This window comes from Microcebus murinus, chromosome 4, assembly GCF_040939455.1.
Source record: "Microcebus murinus isolate Inina chromosome 4, M.murinus_Inina_mat1.0, whole genome shotgun sequence".
NCBI lineage: Eukaryota > Metazoa > Chordata > Mammalia > Primates > Cheirogaleidae > Microcebus > Microcebus murinus.
Genome location: NC_134107.1, coordinates 42,264,009 through 42,286,123, shown reverse-complemented (window position 1 = coordinate 42,286,123; position 22,115 = coordinate 42,264,009). Strand labels below are relative to the sequence as shown.

The 22,115-nt window shown below is 49.3% G+C and overlaps 1 protein-coding gene across 1 annotated transcript in view; it reads left to right on the top strand.

The window, feature by feature from the left end:
• Positions 1 to 7,970: 7,970 nt before the first annotated feature.
• The window catches only part of SLC6A5 (solute carrier family 6 member 5), a 52,479-nt gene continuing 38,334 nt past the window's right edge, over positions 7,971 to 22,115 (top strand). Inside the window, exons 1-6 of the mRNA XM_012735521.2 lie at positions 7,971 to 8,491; positions 11,133 to 11,271; positions 13,935 to 14,066; positions 14,399 to 14,572; positions 20,273 to 20,414; positions 21,915 to 22,047. Coding sequence (XP_012590975.2) covers positions 7,979 to 8,491; positions 11,133 to 11,271; positions 13,935 to 14,066; positions 14,399 to 14,572; positions 20,273 to 20,414; positions 21,915 to 22,047 — 1,233 coding nt within the window. The 5' untranslated portion in view covers positions 7,971 to 7,978. The remainder of the gene's footprint in view (positions 8,492 to 11,132; positions 11,272 to 13,934; positions 14,067 to 14,398; positions 14,573 to 20,272; positions 20,415 to 21,914; positions 22,048 to 22,115) is intronic.

Genomic DNA, 22,115 nt, shown 5'->3' with positions numbered 1-22,115 from the left:
ATAGAAAAACCCTGAAATAGAATGTGGACCCTAAGAGATAATTTTAAAAGATTTATAGATCATTTCCAAACTCTAATAGTGACATTCCAAAAGACAACTGCCATAATGATTAACTAACTCTGGGTTTTCTGTCAAAGATGGTAGACTGAGCTGGACTCTTCCAGGCTATTGTTCAATGTGGTCTCATCCTGTATTGGATGCTGCAGATTATTAGAACCAACAGCCCCAAATTTGATGCCAATGTCCATGGCTCCCATTCCCAATTTACAAGGGTGCCAGCCAGTGACAAAATCACAAGGTCCTAAAGCTTATCAACGCTGTCCAGGAGTTCCCTACTGGTATAAAGTGTCTTCAATTTTTCAGGCCCTGCCTCATTCCTCACCATTGCACCTTTCTGAGTCTTCTTCACATTCTGTTCAATATCCTTGGTTAATTCCATAAACCACCTATAGAGTGAAACTTCCCAGCATCTGTTTCGCTCTACTTGTGGGAATTCCTGCTAGGTTTGCCTGATGTTGAACTCAAATCCCTCCCCGCCCTTAACTAGGACAGCAAGAGAAGACTGGGGAAAAAAGGAACACTTAAGAGAGGAAAAAAAGGAGAATCTTGTTTACCAACACTGCAGACACAAAATATCAATTCTCTTATACCCCATGTATTTGAAATTTCCTATTTCCAACAATAAATATAGTTGAGACCTGACCTCTCTTACAAGGCTTAGTATTTGGGGATTTGGGAACTTTGAGTAGATGGATAAACACAGAGGATTTATACTCGGAAGGAGATTACTAAGTAGTTACACCAAACAAAGGCACCAAGTAAAGCAGGGCTTCCAAAAGAATGAAAGGAAAAGGGAACAGAGGAAAGAGGTGAACACATCGTGTTTACCAGAAAAGCAATCATGTTGTCACTATGGACACATTAGACATCAGAAATATTCAGTTTGGTATCATTTTAATTTAAATTATTTTATAGTTTAGTGTACATCACAAGATGGGGGAGGGGAGAGCAGAGCAGCATCCTATTTTCCAAGACTGTGTCCTCTCAAGGTCTTAATTGTGCCCTGGTCCCACCCCAGCAGAGCTAGGAGATAGAAACACGAGGACTTCAGGAAGGAGGATTAGCCAAATATTGGTAGCTCGGATCCTTAATTAACTGAATTCATTTTTTGTAGCTCTATTTCTCTGAGAAAGTCAGTAAATAGGTATAGGGGTAAGACTTCCTAGTGAAAGGAACCTGTCTGGTGACTATTCTCATTACCTATGGCAGTAGATTCTAGTGTTGAATTTTTTTCTTTAAAATTTTTTTTCACATAAATTTATAAATAGTACTATTACAACCATTTTTTTTAAGTATAATCTTTTTCACCCTTTTTCTCTTTTTGGTTGGCTCTTCCCCCATCTCCTCTCCACTCAGCTCACATCAACGCCATACCAGTAATCTTAGTTGCTAGCTACTGTGTGTGCTTCCACATTTTACTAGAATACAGGCACACACACTCACACACACACACACACACGCACGCAGGGTTTTGGTTACTGTTTATTTTATCAAATTAAGATAGTATTATATATGCACTTCAATATATATGGCTTTTCTCAATATCACATAAAAATCTCTCTAATCTCTGTATGGCTCTAATTCATTCTTTTTAACAGCTACAAATCATTCCATGCTATGGATATACTAATGATCTAATGTGGATATTTCTCTTTTTTTCCCCTAGGCTTTTACTTTATCAACTATACTGTAATGGACACTCTTGCTCTGTGGTTTTTTTTGTTGTTGTTTTTTTTTTCCCTTTGGGATAGATTCCTAAGAGTGGGATTGCTGGATCAAAGGGTAGCATAGTTTTTGCTTTGTTTTTTAAGAAGAGATGCTGGCTAGACTTTGTTTCTAATTTGCCAGTGACCTTGAGCACTCACTTTTCCTTCCTGGACTTGGACCTTTGTTTTCTCACTGGTACAGCAGGCATGTGGGACTGCAGATGACCTTGAATGTCCTTTTCAGCTTGTCCTAAACTCTCTGTTTCTGCACCAGCACCCATTGCTCTGTGTTTTGCTGCAGTCAAGTGAGAATTGTCACTACTGCTGACTCAGGAGCAAACGTCCTGCCTGTCTGAGTCTTGAAATTTTGAACCTACATTTGCACACAGACTAGTTACTTAGCTGAACCACTGATTTCCAGGTATGGACTCTTCTGAAATGCTTTGGTGGAGGGAAGCTTGTCTTGATTAGCTCATGTCTCCCTGATACTCCAGGTCCAAATAAGAAGTGACAGTGAGGCTGATTACAAAACTCCATGCTTCTGTCCTTTATGTTGACATCTACCTTGATCTAAACAAAAAGATGCCTCAGGACAAACTTATGGCAGCTTCTGCATTTGAGCACTTTTCCAAGATGCTCCAAATTTTCTTATTAAGCGATCAAACCAGTGGAGAGGGGAAAATGTCGCATAATGATTACCTGATTTGTAAGGTTTTCTATTCTGTGTATGTCTACCCATATTAAACCTTCCGGACCAGGGAGAGAGAACTGTTTTATTTGCTAAGTCTGATGGGCTTCAAACATATGATTCATCCACTGAATAATAACAATATCTCATTGAAAGCATATCAAGTAGCCAACCTCAATCTTGGCACTTTGCATGCATTTTTTTTCATTTAATCCTCAAGCTACCCTTAAGGTAGGTTAATTCTTATTATCCTTATTTTGCAGATCGGGAATCTCCCCCAAGGTCACAGAGCTAGGAGGTGGTGCAGTCCGTCTGCAGAACCTACAAAATACTGCAATGGAACTGGGCAGTAGTAGACAAGTGGGACAAAATACTGCAAGGCTTCCTGACTATTGGCAATGTCACCTGAAACCCACATTGAGCACTCACATCCATCATCTATAGGAGTTTTAGGTGCTAACGGCTCCCACATTAACAGCTAAACACAGACACAGGCGCTCAATATTTCTCCTGTGGTGGGGTAGACAGGAGTCAACACAGACCAGGGCTCAAGTCCTGGCTCTACCCGCTTACCCTGGGCACATTTCTGTGCCTTTCTGTCAAACCCAGCTCGCTGCTCTTTCTCGAATGCTGCCCTGTGGCCCAGAGAAGAAGGCTGGTGTCCCAGGCGCCTGGCTAACACCTAACACCGAAGCAGGTGCTCATAAAACACGGATTCCTTCCGCTCGCTCCCCTACCCTAGTGAGCAGGAGGGCGGTGACTTGAATGCGCAAAGCCGCCCTCTGAGCCCTCTCCTGTCTGGGTTGCAGTTTGCCTTTCGTGTCTTGGCACAAACACTGGCGTCAGGGCTGTCACAGGATGGCCTCTTTTTCAGTAGGCTACCCCCATACAGCCCGGTGGATGCGCGTTTTCAAAAATAGCTATTTATTTGCTTATCTGCAAGTAAGGAGTGTGTGTGTGTGGGGGGGGGTTAGACAAAGTGATGGAGGACAAAATCAATTACTATTTTTCATCTTTGACAAAGTAATTAAGGCCGTAGTGACTGGCTAATTCCGACCGAATGGCTGTGCGGTGATGGATGCGGATTTACGGCCTCCTCGGCTGCGGCGCGCGGCCCGATTATCACTCCAAACAGGCGGCTGCGGAGGGCGGGGGCGGAGGCCCGAGTGGAGAGGACGTGCCTTTTCTCTTCTCTCTCTCTTTTTTTTTAAATACTGCGGCTCCATCCTCTGCGCTTCGCAGGCGCTGACACACGCCCATACGCTGCCCCAGGGCCTGGCCTCCCGCCTGGCACTTTGGCTCCGGCCCTCGAACCCCAACCCTCCTGCCCCCTGGTGCTCTTACTCCGCCCGGGAGTTGGCCTCAGAGCGACCCTTCTAGGCCCCTCGGCCCCAGACCCTCCCTCCATTCTCCTCGTGGCCCCTCCTCTAGAATCTTGCGACTGAAAGCCGGGGGGAGGTGGAGAGCCCCAGCGGAGTCTCCGCCAAACCGCCCCCACCTTGCAGCCGTCCCCGCGCGTCACCCGCCTCCGCAGAGCCTGACGCGCGCCGGGCCCCACGCGGGAACCCAAGTGCGCACTTGGTTAGGGAGGGCCGGCGGGCGAAACGTCAGGCCTGGGGACTGAGCGGGGGCACCGAGCGTCACTCCTGCCCAGGGCCGCAGCTGGGGGAGGCGAGAAGGCCGGCAGGGCTCTGGCGACTCTGCGCAGTCCTCCCCTCCCGCCCCGGCCAGGAACGTCTGTGAGCCCTGGAACGCCAGGGCGCGGGGTGACTCTCCTCTGCTCGCACCTGGTCGTGTGCGGGGGCGGGGTGCTGTTCAAATGCAAATTGGGAAACCTGCCAGAACCTTCCGTAGTCGTGACTATTCCTGATGGAAGTCGGCTCAGGGAACCGCAGAGGGAGGCCTACACGGACCTATAGAGCGCATCGTGGTTCCACTTGGGTCCGACCGCTCGCCGAAGCCAGGGTCTGGCAGGCTTGCCCTCTACGGTTCTCGCATCCCAGTCTGGCTCCTTCTTGGAAATTGGGGTCTGTTTCGGAATAAGCATCCGACAGATTCCCTTCGGCCTCCCACTTGGTACCAAGAGCCTAAGAAGTGCTTCCCAGCACCAGTCAGAGTCAGAGCAAGAGCTTCTGCGGGATTCTCAGCCTTGCCCACTCAGCGACCCTCCTCCACCAGAGTCCACCACAGCCTCACCCCTACCCCCTCAGCCTCCTCCTCAACCTCGTTCTCACCCCTACCCCCTCAGCCTCCTCCTCAACCTCGTTCTCACCCCTACCCCCTCAGCCTCCTCCTCAACCTCGTTCGGTTTCCCTACGAGCAAGTCCCGGGTAGAGCAAGTCCCGGGTAGAGCGCGACTAGACCCCAACGACAGCCTTGTGGGAGGTGGTTGGGATCTTGTCCAGGGTTTGAAAGCTCCTTTCCGAGCGAGCCTCAGTTTCCCCAAAGGTTGTTGCCAAGGCTAAATGGGATAATTTATGGAAAGCCCTTGCACAATGGTTCAATACTGAGATCTACCATAAAAAGCGGCCTGAAACCCGAAAGTCAGCTCGAAAGGAGGGTTTCCTCAGGGATCCTATCCATCCTGCCCCCACCCAAAATAATGCAGACCATGTGCCCCCAGCCAGCTGCCTTCGGAGGGGCCGGGCGGGAGAGCCAGCCAGCGGAGGCATCCGAGCACTCTCGGGCATCTGGGGAGGGGGCGGGAGGGGGCGGGAGGGGGCTCCGCAATGCCCCCGGCGCGCGCCGCAATCTGCTGCGGCAGCCTCCGCCCGCGGGCCGCGGTGGCATTGTCCTCCCGCCGCCGCTGCGTGGGGACTGCCCAGCCGAGTGCGACGGCGCGGACCCCGAGGCAGTGCGCAGGGTTGCGGGCAGCAAGGAAGGGACAAAGTGCTATTCGTAGCTCCTCATCCCGGAGGCCAGGGCTTCCCCACTAGACAGGCAGGAAAGAAGGGTAGCATTTTTGCTGAGAATCCCCTTCTAGTTTCCGAAGTACATTTTCTTTGTAAAGATGTTTTCCCTTCCTTATGATTTAGAGCCATTGCTTTGTACCAACGGAACAGCCCATCTTTTTATCGCCACGGCCACCCCCAACCCCATGCCTGCCCAGTAAGGTTGTATATCCTCCAGCGGCTTCCCCGGTGGCCACCCCTGCCCCCTGGTTGCTGGGGATATCCATTTAGAGGGTCTCAAAGGTCCCACGCTTCCAAATCAGGCCTGGCTCTGGCGAGGTTTTATTCAATACGCTATGGCGGAAGAAGGGGTTTCCTTTGACTTTGAAAGTGGCCTGAGAACCAGGTTAGTGTTGAAAATAATTTCTTTTTTATTTCTCTAAAACATTTTCTGAAGAGCTTAAAAAATACAATAAGAACAGTCAATTATAGTTGGAATGTTTTCTTGATTTTGCTAACAGATAAAATAGGAATGCACATGCTAAAAAGATCACAATTTTTAAGCGAAATATCCAAGATCCCTCCCAGACTGGTTATCTGAGAATCAAGTCCACAGGCACACAAAGGTGGGTACACCCTTGTAAATGCAGGAGCCGCTTCCTGCACCAGTCGTCACACAGCTGAGGGCTACGTGCAGACCCTCACTCGCTTTCAGGGTAACATTGCAGAATCCCTGAAGACTGGGGGAGACAGCAATGAAATCTAGTGGAAAAGAAAGACACGACAGTGATTTAAACACCCCTCCACTCCAGCCCAATCCACCCTGTTGGCGGCTGCGCCTTGCCTTGGGTGCAGTGGGACGTGTCCCTCCCATGTTTCCCTTAATTAGGAGGAGGCAAACTTCTGTCGTTCCCTCCCGCTGGTTTCGGTTTAGTAGTCAGACCCACATGAGTCACGCCAAATACGCAGCCCCCTCCCGCCGGAGGGACAACTGGCCAGCGTACGCAAGGCTGTTGTCCCTTTAAAACTCGAATCCGAGGGGGTAATGATTTATCAAACTTGTATTATCAAGAAAATGTCAGACCAAGGGCACCTTGCTTTGCACTGACGCAAACCTGGCCTTTCCCAAGGAGATATAGAAAGCGCCTCTCCTGCCGGAGCCAAACCCAGTCTTGTCAATAGCGGGTTTTACCCTCTACCGGTTCAATCTGTTGCCTGTGTTAGACATGGTGAGTGTTTGCTTTTGTTCTTTCAAGAGGAAAGGGGGTTGAGGGGATAGTAAGAGCAGATTCGTTTTGGATATTTCTTTTTGAAATATTTGTGGATTGGGGGAGGGGGCCGAGGAGGACAATTCTCGCAGCCATAGGTATTTGTACTTGAGACTGTCACCTGAGGTCCGGAAGAGGTTACCTAAGCCGTAGAGCTGAGAGGTTGTCTGGGGCTCCCCAAGACCCGATTCTGGGTACTGTCCTCGGTGCTGAAAAGCCAGATGCCGGTGCAGAGGCGAGTCGCTCTGGGTCCTAGAGGATATTGAGACGAGAATGCTGGCTGGTGCCGAGGTACCTAGATTTGTTACAAATTAAGGAGTTCTGTTTTGTGCATTTGTGAAAGGGGCTTAGACGAGAGGTGTGCAGTTGAGATGAAAGTAATGGGATTATCTTACAGTATAATAATAATTATTGGTGCTACTGTTTAGGAAGCCCAGAAAGATGACTTGAGGGGAGAAAGTGAATGGAAAAACTACCGCTGGCAGTTCTTTTCATTTGAAAGTCAATTGGGAGAAAGCAAATGAAAATTAGTTTTGCGTTTTGGTCCCCAAGCAAGGATAGGATTGTGGAGGATATTAGACTCCTGTTAATAGTTAAAAAAAAAAGAAAAAAGAAAAACAAACAAAAAAACTTTGTATGTTCTTCTACATGTCTGGGAATCTGGAAGTGATGCAGGTTGTGTAAGATAACAAACCTAGTTACTACCTTGTGTGTTAAGTGGCTTATTACTGTTGTCGTGGGGGTTTTTTGTTGATATTTTGATCGTGATTCTTATCCTTGTCTTTGCTACCTTGCGGGGGGAGGTGGGTTTCAGAGCGCTGAGACTGGCACAACCGATTTGGCCTCAAGCGCTGGCAGGTGCCAGGGCATCAGCTTTGTGGCCACAGCTTGTCTATCGCGGGAAAGAAAGAAAAAAGGCAATGTGCATTGTTGAATGACAAAGGAAATGGGGCGGAAAATTAAAGAATCTTTCTACAATGGTGATGGGGACGCGGGCACCCCACAGCTGTGATGTGAAATCCAAAGAGGGCGGGGAGCTCATGACTCTGGGGCTATTTCCACCCTCCTCTTTTGCCCCTCCAAAATACATTTCTGCCTCTTTTCTTAGTTCTTCCTCCACCAGGGAAGGAATATTAGCTGCTCTATGTCACCTGGTTATCAATGAGACGGGCAAATTGAGAAATACTAATTAGTCTGTATTGGGGGAAAAAATTTCAGATCCCTATTTGCTCCCCCAGATATTGTGTCTGGACCTGAGTCGTGAACGTCTCCATATGTAGATACAGGTATTTATTTTAAGCTGCCGTGACTTTGTTTTGCACGAACTTGACATTGTGTTTGCAGGATTGCAGCGCTCCCAAGGAAATGAATAAACAACCAGCCAACAGCCTGGAGGCGGCGGCGGTGCCGGGCCACTCGGATGGCTCGTGCGCTCCTAGGACAAGCCCGGAGCAGGAGCTTCCCGCCGCCGCCGCGCCGCCGCCACGTGTGCCCAGGTCCGCTTCCACCGGCGCCCAAACTTTCCAGTCCGCCGACGCGCGAGCCTGCAAGGCTGATCGGCCAGGAGTGGGGTCTTGCAAACTCAGTAGCCCGCGGGCGCAAGCGGTCTCGGCGGCTGTGCGGGACTTGAGCGAGGCGCGCGGCGCGCAGGCTGTCCCCTATTCCGGGGCCGCGGGGCCCGGCAACGCGCCGCAATGTAAGATCCTGGCTCTGCGCGGCCCCGAGGGGGATGCGAACGTGAGTGTGGGCAAGGGCACGCTGGAGCGGAACAATACCCCTGCCGTGGGCTGGGTGAACATGAGCCAGAGCACCGTGGTGCTGGGCACGGATGGAATCACCTCGGTGCTCCCGGGCAGCGTGGCCACCGCCGCCACTCAGGTAAGCAGGTCGCATTCGGATGGCGCCCTGTCCTGCTCTCCTGCCGCGCGCAGGAGGTGAGCAGGGCGGGCCGCGGTGGGTGCACGTGTGCTGATGGGGAAACCGGTTGGCAGTGCCAGTGATGGATGCGGGAGGTAGCTTTGGGGCTTCGGAAGCTCGCACTGCGCTGGGGTCGCCAGTTCAGGGCGCGAGGGCTGCAGTGACCCTGCCAGGGCGCCACGACCTGCCCCTTCCCAGCCTCCGTGGTAGTGAGAATCTGGGTGCAGATTCATTAAGCAGCTGAGGCAGATAGATTCCACTCCTTTATGCAGGACAGACTCGCCTTCCTGCCCATGACTTAATCTTTTCTCTTTAAAAACAAAGTCCTATTTTTTTTTAAAGAAAAGACAGAAAAAAAGCAGGATGGTGGGGATGGGTGGGGAGCAAAGATAGTTTAAGTTCTGTAGCCTTTCTGCTGCCAGTTACCATTTATCACATAACCCATTTGCTGAGAAGCGGGTTTACATGAGGCTACTGAAGCTTAAGCTTTGAGACCTATCATTTGTCTGGGCCCTTCCAAAATCAGTACCTAATTTTGCCATCATAATTTTGTATTTTTTCCCCTAAAATGGATATCCCTCAATTGTATAAGCTTCAGGCCCTACCCACCTGGATCCACACTTGCATTTGATCCTTTACTACTCAACCAGAGGCATGAAAAACCCACAGAGCAAATCTCAATCCCTGGGCTATGGATAAAGGCAACTTTGCTGGTGACCCCCTCTCCTACATTGGCTTTTGTTTTCTTTCATTTCCCTCCAGTCTTTCTTCTTCCTTCTCTGATCTCTTCTTTCTTCCATTCCGTTCCAGTTCCATCTTCCCTATAGCTCTTCTCTCCCCATTTCCTGCCCTTCTACTACCTCCTTTCCTGCCCTGGGCTTGGGGGCTAGGTATATATCCAGTCGTGGGGGCCTGAATCAGAATATGTGCCTGTGAGAGATTTAGGATTTATGCAGTCCTTCTGGCCTTAGTCATTCTAATGTTTTTGTGTACACACACACACACACACACACACACACACACACACACTCACAGTTATCACAGGCCCACATAGCAGGAACTCAGCTGTCAGAGTAACTAGAAATAAACATAAACTCAGACTTTCCCACTTGTCCTTGCTCTTGGGGTTCACTTCTGGAGTATTTGTCTGTGTGTGTAAACAGCCGCTGACAGCTTGTACCCAACAGTGTGACCCCAGGTGGAGTAGAGAATTGGTCTCACTTGTCTTGCTTAACCTCCGCACTGCGGCAAAAGGAGCTGGAATTCCCACCCTTTGCAGCCCTAGAAGGTGGGGTAGGCGTGGAGGTGGTACGTGTGTGGGAGGAGTGTAGGGAGGATGTTAAAGATGTTCAGGTCCCTGAAAATCCTTATTTTCAGCCTTGCCCATCTTTCTGATTGGGCTTTTCTGACACCCACCTTGGCCCTCTCCCTCTCTCCCCAAGACTTCTCCTCCTGACAGCTGCTGCTTTATCCTCCCTGGCTTGCAGAAAAGTGTGGGACCTAGCAGGGTGCTACAATAGGTGAAGGATAACAGAGGAGGTGGAAACCGTGCATAGTGGCCTGAGGCCCTGGAAGCTTTGTGCAGTGTCCAGGGGTCCTGCACATTTTCAGAGTTCATTTGAGGTGGCCAAAGCCCCAGCTGTTTTTGCTTAGTAGTGAGGCATTCCAGCACCAGGCACTGCCTCAAGAAAGCATCTTAGTGAGAGCATGGAGAAGCGAGTCCCAAAGATTCACAGACTGCTGGAGCTGGCAGGTGCCCCAGGGGACAGTTATCCTACACCTCTCCTTTTACAGAGGGGACACAGGCTCTGAGAGAGCAGGTGGCTTGCATGAGGTTATCCGGTAGGAAAGTTTAGGCCAGAAGTTGAGGTTTCAGATGGCCTGGCTCTGAACCATATTTACTTTTTTTGTTCGCCTTCTTGTTTCACCTCCAAATCTCCCTCCTGCCCATCTCCCTTGCCCCAGTGCTGAAGGATGCCACCCTTAAATTAGCTGATGAGGCAGCTTCTGCCTGTAGGCCTTGGTGGAGGAAGTGAGGCAGGGGCTCTGGCTGGCTTCGGCATTGCAGCTCTCTTTCTGGCCTTGGCACACACTCTGAAGCAAACAAGGGCTGAGGAAGGGGTGTGGTGGTTTTTTTTTTTTTTGTGGTGGGGGAGCAATTGGTTAAGAACCTGCTTGCTGGGATCCCTGGGCATGACATTGGGGGCCTGCTTGCCAAATGAACTCTTGGTGAGGGGTTGGGGATGGAGGGACCTGCTTGCAATCAACTTACAGGATCAAGGTTTGGGGAGAGCTGCTTGCTGGTGTGCCCTGACTGTCAGATTTGGGAAAGAGGGGCTCCTGGGTCTGTTTAAGATGTGTCTTCAGGTCAAAATTGGGGGCCTGCTTGCTGAAAGTCTCTCAGTGCAGGGTTGAGGGGTGAGAGCCCTGCTTGTAGATGCATCCTTTCTTTAGAACTGGGGTCCTGCTTGCCGATGCATCCTCGGTTGAAAAGTGGGGGCCTGCTTGCTGGGAAGGACCCTTAGCAGGGAGAGGGGTGGAAGGGGCCTGCTTGTGGACCTACCCGGGGCTGTTATCCGACAATGTGCTTTTCCGCCCCCAGGAGGACGAGCAAGGGGATGAGAATAAGGCCCGAGGGAACTGGTCCAGCAAACTGGACTTCATCCTGTCCATGGTGGGGTATGCAGTGGGGCTGGGCAATGTCTGGAGGTTTCCCTACCTGGCCTTCCAGAACGGGGGAGGTATGGCTTTTCCGCTCTTTCCGCCTGCGGCGCGGCGGGGCGGGCACTTGAGGGTTGGGGGGACCCGGAGCCCACAGGCAGGGCTGGGTGGGGCGGGGAGGCTCGGGGCAGCCTCCTCACACTCCAGCCCCAGACCCTGTAGGCGCAAAGCAAAGCCCAAGGGCAGGAGGGATCGTAGTAATCATTTGGTACTAGATCCAGGAGGCTCTTACCTAGAGACAGGGTTGTAGGTGAGGATTGGGGCCCTATGATTCCCCCAATGGCAAGTTTAGGGGGCTGGCTCAAGTGAGCATTAACACAGCGAAGTTCGGACTCTAGCGGAGGCTCTCCGTGCACCCACTCGACTTTAGAGCCAGTAGCTGTGCAGTCCTGAAGGCTTGAATTGAGAATTATAACCTGGAAATCCGAGCCTCCCTGGGAGACTGAGATTGGGCGCTCAGGTGCAGCCGAATGCAGGATTCAGGGGAGCTAGGAGGGGCGAGGGCGGGGGAGGGGCTGCCGGTTGTGCTCCCAGAAAACTCTCCTTCCCCCAACCTTCTTGGTCAGAAGCAGGGCATATTTTTGATTTTAGTAAAATCATTTAGCAAAAGCAGTTTTCCGTATTCATTTGTCCTACCTGGGTGGTAGGTGCTGCTTTTGAAGGAAAACCATTTCAGAGGTGGGAGGGACTCTGGTTAGGCATGCACGAGCTGCCGAGCCACTGGGATCCACTGCACCTCTGAGCACTCACAGAGAAGGGACCCGGCACATGCAGGATCCCCTCTGCCCCTCCAGACAGCCATTGAGGCTCCGCCGGCTAACTGACAAGTCACCCTCCTGGAATAGGGGCTTGCACCTATAGCTCACTCCTGCATCTTCTCTACTGGACCAAAAGAACAAGCAATGCACCCTCTTGCCCTGTACGTAGGTCAGGTAGCTTAAAGGTTTTTGTTTTTTTGTCCCTTGGATCAGCTTCAGGAGGAATTTGGTGCATTGAAACAGACAGGTGCTTCACCACCGCCCCGTCCCCTCCCCCCATTTCCAAATCAGGACACGTTGACAAGTACTTATGAGGACTGCAGAGCGTTTGCAATCCGGGGTGTCCTGAAAACAGAAGAACATGTGCTGGCCACGCGAAGATAGGCACCCCAGCTGGGTTTCCCTTTGGTTTTCCTCAGGGAGTTCTCAGACCAGGGTGCTATCGTGAGGCTTCCAGGAACTGGGAAGAGGGTGGGTACCCGGGGATGTGGGGTGCAGGTGGGCTCGAAGCGGTTCCAGCAAAGTGGGGGTGGCCCACGAAAGTGCCCGCGCTTTGCTTTCGCGGGATCTGGGGAGTGCGGGGCTGCGCCAGGGACCAAGCGGTCCTGTCTGGTCCGGGTCCGGTCCGGGGCTCTGGGCAGGCGGAGCCGGGCGCGGGGAGGGGGAGGCAGCGTTTTCCGCACTGCGGCTCTGGGGCCCCGCAGCCCTGAGCCCTCAGCGCGGGGTAGAGAGCTCGTCCCCTCTTCCCAGGAGCGGAAGAGGAGGATTGCACAATCCCCTTCTTTCTCAAAACCCTCTCACGAGAGGGTAAAGCAGAGTCCCCGGTTTTGCTGCTGCTGGGCCTTCCTGGCTCAGAGAGGCCTGGGCGGGAAGGCCCTTCCCCCCCAAACGGCAAGTGGGGAGACGGGTGAGCTACAGGGCGGACAGAGGAAAAATCAGCTTACTTCCTGCTGAGCCATGAATTATGGGGTTCTGGCTTCTCTAGTGCCCAAATGGACTCTGATCCATGCAAGAGCGCTTCCTGGTCAAACCCTTTTCAAAGATCACAGTAATTCCCCAAGCTCCTCTGAAATAACCTCAAAGACTGTTGAAGGGAAGGAACCCAGAGAACCCGCAGCAAGTCTGCGGAGGCCTGCCAGGCACTATTGCCTTAACGGGGCATTCTGGGGGGATAAAGAGATGAAGGGAACATTATATCAGGTACTCATAGTCTAGAAAAGGCACCCACATCAATATTACCAAATGATCAGCGCCTGGGGCCAGGTACTGTGCTAGGACAGAGAAGGCAGACTTCCTGGAGGAGGAAGCATTTGAGGAGACCTGGAAGGATGGGAGGGAGTGGGAAGCTGAGCAGTATGTGGTGGGGTAGGGGTGTGGGAGAGGGATGGACTCCCCCCACCGACTGTCTGGCAGCACGGGCCCAACCCCGGCTGGCAGAGGTATGCTGGCAACTTACTGGGGGTGGGGTGGTGGTGGTCTGCAGTCTAACTTAGAATATTTTAGCTCCTTGGAGGGCTGAGGCTCTGATGAGATTTCACCACTCCGAATCCAGTAATGAATCAAAGGCATGGATTGGTTGAGCCCTGGAAAGGCATAATTTTTGGAAATCGAAGCACTATAATAAAAGTAAAGAAGAGAAGAGAAAGAATAAAATTCCACCAGCACACAATCCCTAGCGACTTGTGCAATGGAAAATTGAAACAAAGAGTGTATTTGCATGGGCACCCTTACCTTTGTTGGAAGAGGGCTCTTAAATGTCCTGGGTGTCTGTCATTGAGCCTGAACATCAAATGCTTCTTCAGAAAAGGAGCTAAATTGTCCTTTGGTTCATTGAGAGGGAGCCTGGCCCCCAACCCAGAGGGTTAAGGTGGGCCAGAGCCCAGCTGTTGCCTCCCAGGGCTCTCACTTCCCACTCTCTTTCCAAGGTGCTTTCCTCATCCCTTACCTGATGATGCTGGCTCTGGCCGGATTGCCTATCTTCTTCTTAGAGGTCTCGCTGGGCCAGTTTGCCAGCCAGGGGCCAGTGTCTGTGTGGAAGGCCATTCCAGCTCTGCAAGGTGAGTCCAGCCTGCCTCCCAGCCTCCTCGGGGCCCCTACCCCGCCCTCTCTGGCACCATGGGGCACCCAGGGAGGGAGACCCGCTTTTGTGTTCAGTAGAACTCACTCCTTCTTTTATTTGATGTTTCTGAAGAAGGGCCTAAGATCACCTGTGGCATTGTTGAGTTCCTAGGGGGAATGCCTCAATATCCCCCCTAGACAGACCCCACTCCACTATTAGCATATCCATCTGTACGAGAGAGCCAAGACCTGGGTCCCCACCCTGTGCCCACCGGTAAGAATTCCACAGGATCTGGGATGGAATGAACCCCTGGAATTTTTGCTTCTGCAGGTTGTGGCATCGCGATGCTGATCATCTCTGTCCTAATAGCCATATACTACAATGTGATTATTTGCTACACACTTTTCTACCTATTTGCCTCCTTTGCGTATGTGCTGCCCTGGGGCTCCTGCAACAACCCTTGGAACACACCAGAATGCAAAGATAAAACCAAACTTTTATTAGGTAAGTTCAAAAATATTTGCTTTAGGTGTGTGTATTCTGAACCATTCATTCATTTGTTTGACAAAATTACCTGAGCACATATGATGCATGCCAGGCTCTATACTAGGTGCAAGGGGCACAGAGATTAAATCAAACGCCAAACATACTTAATTCTAACATTTAAGGAGCTCATGGCCCAGAGGAGGGATAATCACATTTTTGTTTGCTCATGAATTTGTTTTGAGTATTTGTTAAAATGCAGATCCATAAACCCACCAGATAGTCTGATTTATTGATTGGGTTTAGGTGGGGCCAGAAAAAAATGCATTTTAATAAAGCTCTCTAGAATCTTGCTTTGTTTCACAGTGTGTTTCTTAGACTAGTAGCATCACTTGGGAGGTGGTTAGAAGGCCCACCATAGCTTTCCTTAATGAGAGTTTGTATTTTAGCTCAATTCCCAGGCGACTTGTCTGCATGGTACAGTTTAAAATGTGATGCTCTAGGTCCTATAGTCTAAAGAGAATGATCCTGAGGCCAAACTGACAAATGCTGCTCAGTGCACACAGTGGCCATGAGAGCAGACCCTTAGATATATACCTCTAATAGACGCGTGCCTATTGCAGTGCCTGGAAGACGGCAAGTCCACTAGGGGGTCAGAGTGTCCCTGGAAGATGTTTTAGATGCGAAGTGCATTGGGACTTGAGGACTTGGGGGGAAATGTCAGCTTTTCGGGTTAAGGGCAAGAGAGTGAATGTGAAAGAGTAGGGAAGATATATCAGAAAGGCTTTCCTGGTCTATAAGACATCTTTGCCACTGACTGGATGTGTGTCTGGGTTAAGTGACTTCTCTCTGGGTCTCAGTTTTCCTCACCTGAAAATAGAAAGAATATTCTTCGTCCTGTGGACCTTATGGGATTGCTGTAAGAAGAAAAGAAGTGAGGGGTAGGATACAGTCGCAGGATTATAAAACTCTCCTACAAATAGAAGGTGCTAGTATCAGTCACTTTGAAAAGCTCTGGTCATCTTGATGGGGATCTAGAAATAAATGTATTCTTCTTTCTCCAGTAGATCTGTTAATTCTTAAGCTGTGTCTGTGCTGAGGTCAGCTTTCTGTGATCTCTCTATGATTAGCTTGTGCTGTTGCCCGCCAAGACCAGCTTTCTCCCTGGCAGTCTGCACACTGCAGAACCAGCACGTGATTTAGCCCATTGAGTACATTAAGGACAAAAAATGAATTCTTCCCTTCCACATCTCCAGGGAGATGCAATTCTTTTCTATGTTTTCTGTCATGTACACATATTTATTTTATAGTCTCTATGTATATGTGTATTTTTTTGTTAAAGCAAACTGAGCATGTTGAATGGGCCAAGCATGTGAGTGGAGGTTCAAGACGCAGGGAAGCCCCTGCCCTGGTTTCTAGCCTTGTTCATAATAGCCTAGGAAACACGAAAGGCAGAGTAAAGATATTACAGCTTCTGGTTGACTGGTACAAACCATAAAAACTATGCAAGTTCTGCGCACAAAGAGACAATGGGACATTTTTCACTCTGATTATTCCCTGGGAGTGTATGGACAGGCTGGGAAGATCCTATCTCATTCATAGCCAGTGCTTTAATTTTTTTTTTTTTTGGTAAAATAATGAGGTGTCAGTCCCCACACTTTTTGTGCAGCCCCTCCGTTTGTCATTCTCTGTGTTATCTGTGTGTGAGCACGTCCTGCTTCTGGGGCCAGGCTGTCCCTTGTGGGAGTATTGGTCCTTGGGGTTCTGGAGTGCCTTAGATAGAAAAGGTGATGGTGGTGGCCTGACTTGTAGAGACACGGGCAGATGTAGAGCCTCGCTGTTCTGCTGGACAAATTGGGAGTCCAGACAATGGATATTCCCAAGCTGTCTCCCATTCTGAGTGAGCGTGTTTAGGAGAGGGACTTCCTCCCCCAGCAGTGTTCCACCAGTGACCTTCCAGGCTCACCGGCTCCCTCACAGCCCAAACCCTGGGACAGCTGGACAAAAGGACTCATCCCAGGGGAGAGGGGATAAATGGCCCACCCTTGCCACCTTCCCTCACGGCAGAGACGTTTATGCCATGCCCCTCTCAGGGCTGCTAGGGACATAGACCTGGGAGCTCTACTTCACCAGGGAGACGTTAGGGCACCCGACCCACTCCAGCCCCAGCGGAGAGCCCTGGGCCCGGCTGGGGATGGAGGCTGGATTTGTAGGAGAGGCTGGCTTCTTTAGGGTGACTCAACCCTCCAGGTATCTGTCACGGAGAACCACTAATTTGTGCCCTGCCAAGTGAGACCAGCGACTGTTTTGTGAAAATAGGAGCTAGCTGGGTCCCATAAAATGGAAACAACATAAATACCATTTCTATTTCTGGAATGGCTTAATTTTCATTAGAACTTTAATTAAATGATTCCTTTTCTCCCCGGTCTTTCATGTGCTTTCATTTATTAATAATTGCCTGAGTAAAGAGAATCCCATTCCAACAGCTTCCAATTTAGCACGATCATTATCTCTGTTCTTTGTTCGGGGTTGCTGGGCCGAATAGCTCTCCGATAAGGCCCATCATTCCTTCGCGGGCAGAGCTGCGGGCGTGCTGGGAAGCGTGCTCCTGCCGCCCGGCGGTGAGTGGGGACATTGCAGGAGGCTTGCGGACGCGGGGAGCCCGAGAGCAGGGCAGCCCTGCCGCATTGCCGCAGGGACGGTGACCTTGCACAGCTGCTGCGGGCAGTGACCCACGGACACCCAGAGACGCTCTCTGGAGAAGCTGCCCGCTTGCTTCACCATGGCAATTTGGGAAGCAAGCGATTTGGCGTTTGCTCTTGTGTTAGTGATCTCTTCAGTCTTGGGGAGGTGGATGGACTTTGGGGAAGAAGGGCGAGAAATAACTTCAGTGCTTACTTACAGGAAAGGGATACCGATGGTTCTTTAATTGCCTCCATTCAGGTCGCTGCTGGGGGAAACTCCGCAAGTGTTTGACAGTTACTGGGTGGGAGTCCTCGCGAAACTCTCTTACTTGATTAGACGAAAGAAGATGCTATTGAATAGGAAGGTACTTTGAGGCCTTTAAGGCAGAGATTCTCAACCAGGGGAGATTTTACAGGGGACATTCGGCAATGTTCAGAGACATTTTTGTTTTTTGCATTTTTGGGGTGAGGGTGAAGTGAGAGTGTGGACGGTCCTGGCATTTAGTGGGGGGGAGGTCAGGGATGCTGGTAAATATCCTGCAATGCACAGGACAGCCCCACAACAAAGAATTATCTGACCCCAAATGTCATTAGCACCCCTGTAGAAAAACCCTGGTCTAAAGAGCTAATCTGGCAGGGCACGTGGGCTCATGCCTGTAATCCTAGCACTCTGGGAGGCAGAGGCAGGAAGATTGCTTGGGCTCAGGAGTTTGAGACCAGCCTGAGCAAGAGTGAGACACATCTCTACTAGAAATAGAATATTAGCCAGGCATGGTGGTGTGTACCTATAGATCCAGCTACTCGGGAGGCTGAGACAAGAGGATCGCTGAGCCCAGGAGTTCCAGGTTGCTGTGAGCTATGGTGATGCTGCTGTACTCCACCTGCGGTGACAGAGTGAGACAAACAAACAAACAAAAAAACCCAAAAACTAACGACGGGGAAGAGATTCTTATGATTGTTGTTTTAATTTTAACCCAATATTCTGAGGAATTCTGGGGGATGTGGGGGGGCAGTAAGCAGGCTTGTGGGAGACGATGTTGAGGACTAGAGATACTCCCTAAAAAGGCACAACAACGAGGACTAAGTTATGGCTAAAATTTATTGAGTGCCAACTGTGTGCCAGGCACCTTGTGAAGTGTTTTCATTAATGATCTAATTTAATTTGGTCCTTGCAGCAATCTTGTGAACAACTCTTACCAGAAAATGGAGGCTTGGACAGATAAAGGAACATGGCCAAGCTCTCAGGGCTGGGATCATTTCAGAACCCCAGTTTCCTTATCTGTAACCCAGAGATGATAACGGTACCGATTTCATAGGGGTGGTGTGAGGCTTAATCAATGCATATAAAGCACTTAAAACAGGGCCTTAGACATGGTAAGTGCCATGTAAGTGTCAGCTGTTGCTGTTATTATTACACTTTGCTCCTTTACAAAATAGTATCCTTTGGGATTAGTCCTGGTGGATTCTTTATTTAAAATAGCTGTCAATTTATACGTATTTATACAGCTGTTAGGGAGGCATTGTAATATGGTCAGAAAGACTTCAGATTCTTCCTATTTAAAATGCAGATAATAATATGTACCTCCTGGGTTTTATGAGGATTTCATGAGATGATAATTATTAAAGTGGCCAGCATAGTGCCTGACATGCTAAGACTCACAAGGCTAATTCCCTTTCCCCATCCTAGCCTAGGTCAGGCCTCTCAATCTTGGCACTATTGACATTTTGGTCCCCTAGATGCGATAACTGAAAATGTCTCTACACATTGCTGAATGTCTTCTGGGGAGAAAATTTGTCCCCAGTTGAGTCCCCTTGTGTTCGGTCCTGTCATAGGCTCACCAGCACACAGTGTGGCTGCTGCCTCCATTAACCCACATGAGAGCAGAAGGCACATGGCACAGGTATGTTACTTACCGTGTGCTGGCCATAGTGCCAGGTGTGAGTCCAAGATGAACTTACTAGTACGTCTTCTGTAGCGGCAACCCTGCAAGACCTTTGTTTCTCTAATTAAATTCTCTAAACTCATTTCTGCAATTCATTTGTTTTCTGTAGAGTCGAAAGGATCTGGGTTTGAGTCCTGACTCTCTTCTTCATTAGCTGCCTGACTTCAGTAGAATTACTTATCCTCGTCAAGCCTGTTTCTTTATTTTAAAAATGGATGTCATCATACTTCCTGCACAGGCTGATATTAGGATTAAATGAGACAATACATTTGAAGAGCTGCCCACCACCTAGAGAGCGCTCCGTAAATGTGAGCCTTTGCTATCTGTACAAGGTGCCGCTGTGGGGACTTGGGGTTCTGATGAAGGAAACATAATTCCGTGGTTCCTCTACATCTGGCTTTGCTCAATTAATTTTTTTTTTTTTTTTTTTGAGACAGAGTCTCGCTTTGTTGCCCAGGCTAGAGTGAGTGCCGTGGCGTCAGCCTAGCTCACAGCAACCTCAAACTCCTGGGCTCGAGTGATCCTTCTGCCTCAGCCTCCCGGGTAGCTGGGACTACAGGCATGTGCCACCATGCCCGGCTAATTTTTTTTTATATATATATCAGTTGGCCAATTAATTTCTTTCTATTTATAGTAGAGACGGGGTCTCGCTCTTGCTCAGGCTGGTTTTGAACTCCTGACCTTGAGCAATCCGCCCGCCTCGGCCTCCCAAGAGCTAGGATTACAGGCGTGAGCCACAGCGCCCGGCCTGCTCAATTAATTTTTTTATTTTTAAAAATGTATGTATTACAATTGTACACATTTTTGGGGTACATGTGATATTTTGATACCTGTATATAATGTATAATGATTAAATCAGGATAACTGGGACATCCATCACCTCATACATTAATCTTTTCTTTGTGTTGGGAACATTATAATTCTATTCTTCTAGCTGTCTTGAAATATACAATAAATTATTGTTAATCAGTTGATACTTTCCCAAAGTTACTCTCCGACATTTTTTTGCCTTTTGTTTTTAAACCAGCAGAGAGAGACCCGTGTGCATTTTCTGCACAGATTTCACTGTTTGCATACTATCCTCTCCTGAACAGATTCCTGTGTTATCAGTGACCATCCCAAAATACAGATCAAGAACTCAACTTTCTGCATGACTGCCTATCCCAACTTGACAATGGTTAATTTCACCAGCCAGGCCAATAAGACGTTTGTCAGTGGAAGTGAAGAGTATTTCAAGTAAGATGGCTTTTTTTTTTTTTCTTTCTAAGAGAAATCCAGTGAATTAATAAACATTCCATTTACACACTAGAAGTGTGGGTGGCTGGAGGGATGGGATCAGGGAGGAATATTTTTTTCCTGATTTGATACCAAGAGCAGATTGTTGTGCCTTGTGGGCCTGGAAAGGAGAGTGGGCGTGCAGGAACAGAACCAGTGCCACTGTGATTCAAGATGCCAATGATCAAACAGTTCAAAAACTTGGCCCAGTGTGATCTAAGCAGACCTCAGGTAACCAGATTACTTTTTTTTCCATCTACATGGGACTTCAAGGATGGAATCTGATCACAGAATTGGTGTAGTTAGGTATACTGGAAAATGATTTGCAGACCTGCTTTTTGGTGGTCTTTACTGATGCTCTGGGGCCATTCTTAGTTTCTAAGAAGAAATGTCATCAGGAGCTTCTTGGGACTTGTCCGAGGTCCCTTGTTGAAGCATGGAACAGTGTAGATGGCCAGGATATTGTGGAATTGTTGACTAAGTGGTTTACTCATTTGGGGGATGGGCAGCTGCTCACCTATCTTTGAAGGCATTCCTTGAACAAGGTCTAGGTGGCCCTACTTTTGCATTTTAAATAGTCTCAGCCTCAGGATGTGCCCAATACAACTTTTTTTTTTTTTTTTTTTTTTTTTTTTGAGACAGAGTCTCACTCTGTTTCCCGGGCTATAGTGCCGTGGCATCAGCCTAGCTCACAGCAACCCCAAACTCCTGGGCTCAAGTGATCTTCCTGCCTCAGCCTCCCAAGTAGTTGGGACTACAGGCATTTACCACCATGCCCGGCTAACTTTTTCTATATATTTTTAGCTGACCAATTAATTTCTTTCTATTTTTAGTAGAGATGGGGTCTTGCTCTTGCTCAGGCTGGTTTCAAACTCCTGACCTTGAGCAATCCACCCGCCTCGGCCTCCCAGAGTGCTAGGATTATAGGTGTGAGCCACCTCACCCGGCCATCCAACACAACTTTAAATAAAATCCAGAACTGCATTTTTAGTCATTTAGCATATGCAGTTTCCACTATGTCCTAATTTTTTAAATTTACAAACATACAAATACTTTCAGGATACATTTTCATAAAAGAGTAGAGCAATACAGAAAACACACAAAAATTATCCTTGATAGTTTAGTGTTTCTGTTGCATCTCTCCTGGGGCAGCTCCAGGTGACAATGAAGCCGGCAGTCTTGTGCAGAAGCCTGCCCCGGGCCACGAGTGGCCTCCCAGCACATAATAAAAATCCAGTTGGTTTCTCTGCAGACAGCTGTGGGCAAGAGCTCAGAGCAGCAAATCCCCCATGGCCTAATGCAATGGGGTCCCTGATGGGGAGTGGAGTGTTGCTCGGGTTTTGTTCAAGGCTCCTGGCTTTGCTGAGGGATTCAAACCTGCAGGCTGTCATCTTCCTCTCTCCTTTCCCTCTCTCCTTTCCCTCTCTCCTCCCTTCCTTCTCCTCTCTTTCTGATTCTCAGGTACTTTGTGCTGAAGATTTCTGCAGGGATTGAATATCCAGGCGAGATCAGGTGGCCCCTAGCCTTCTGCCTCTTCCTGGCTTGGGTAATTGTGTATGCGTCCCTGGCTAAAGGAATCAAGACTTCAGGAAAAGTAAGAACTTGGATTTATCTAAGTAAGACAAAGCTCTGGGGCACTCAGGTGTGGTTCCATCATGGAGC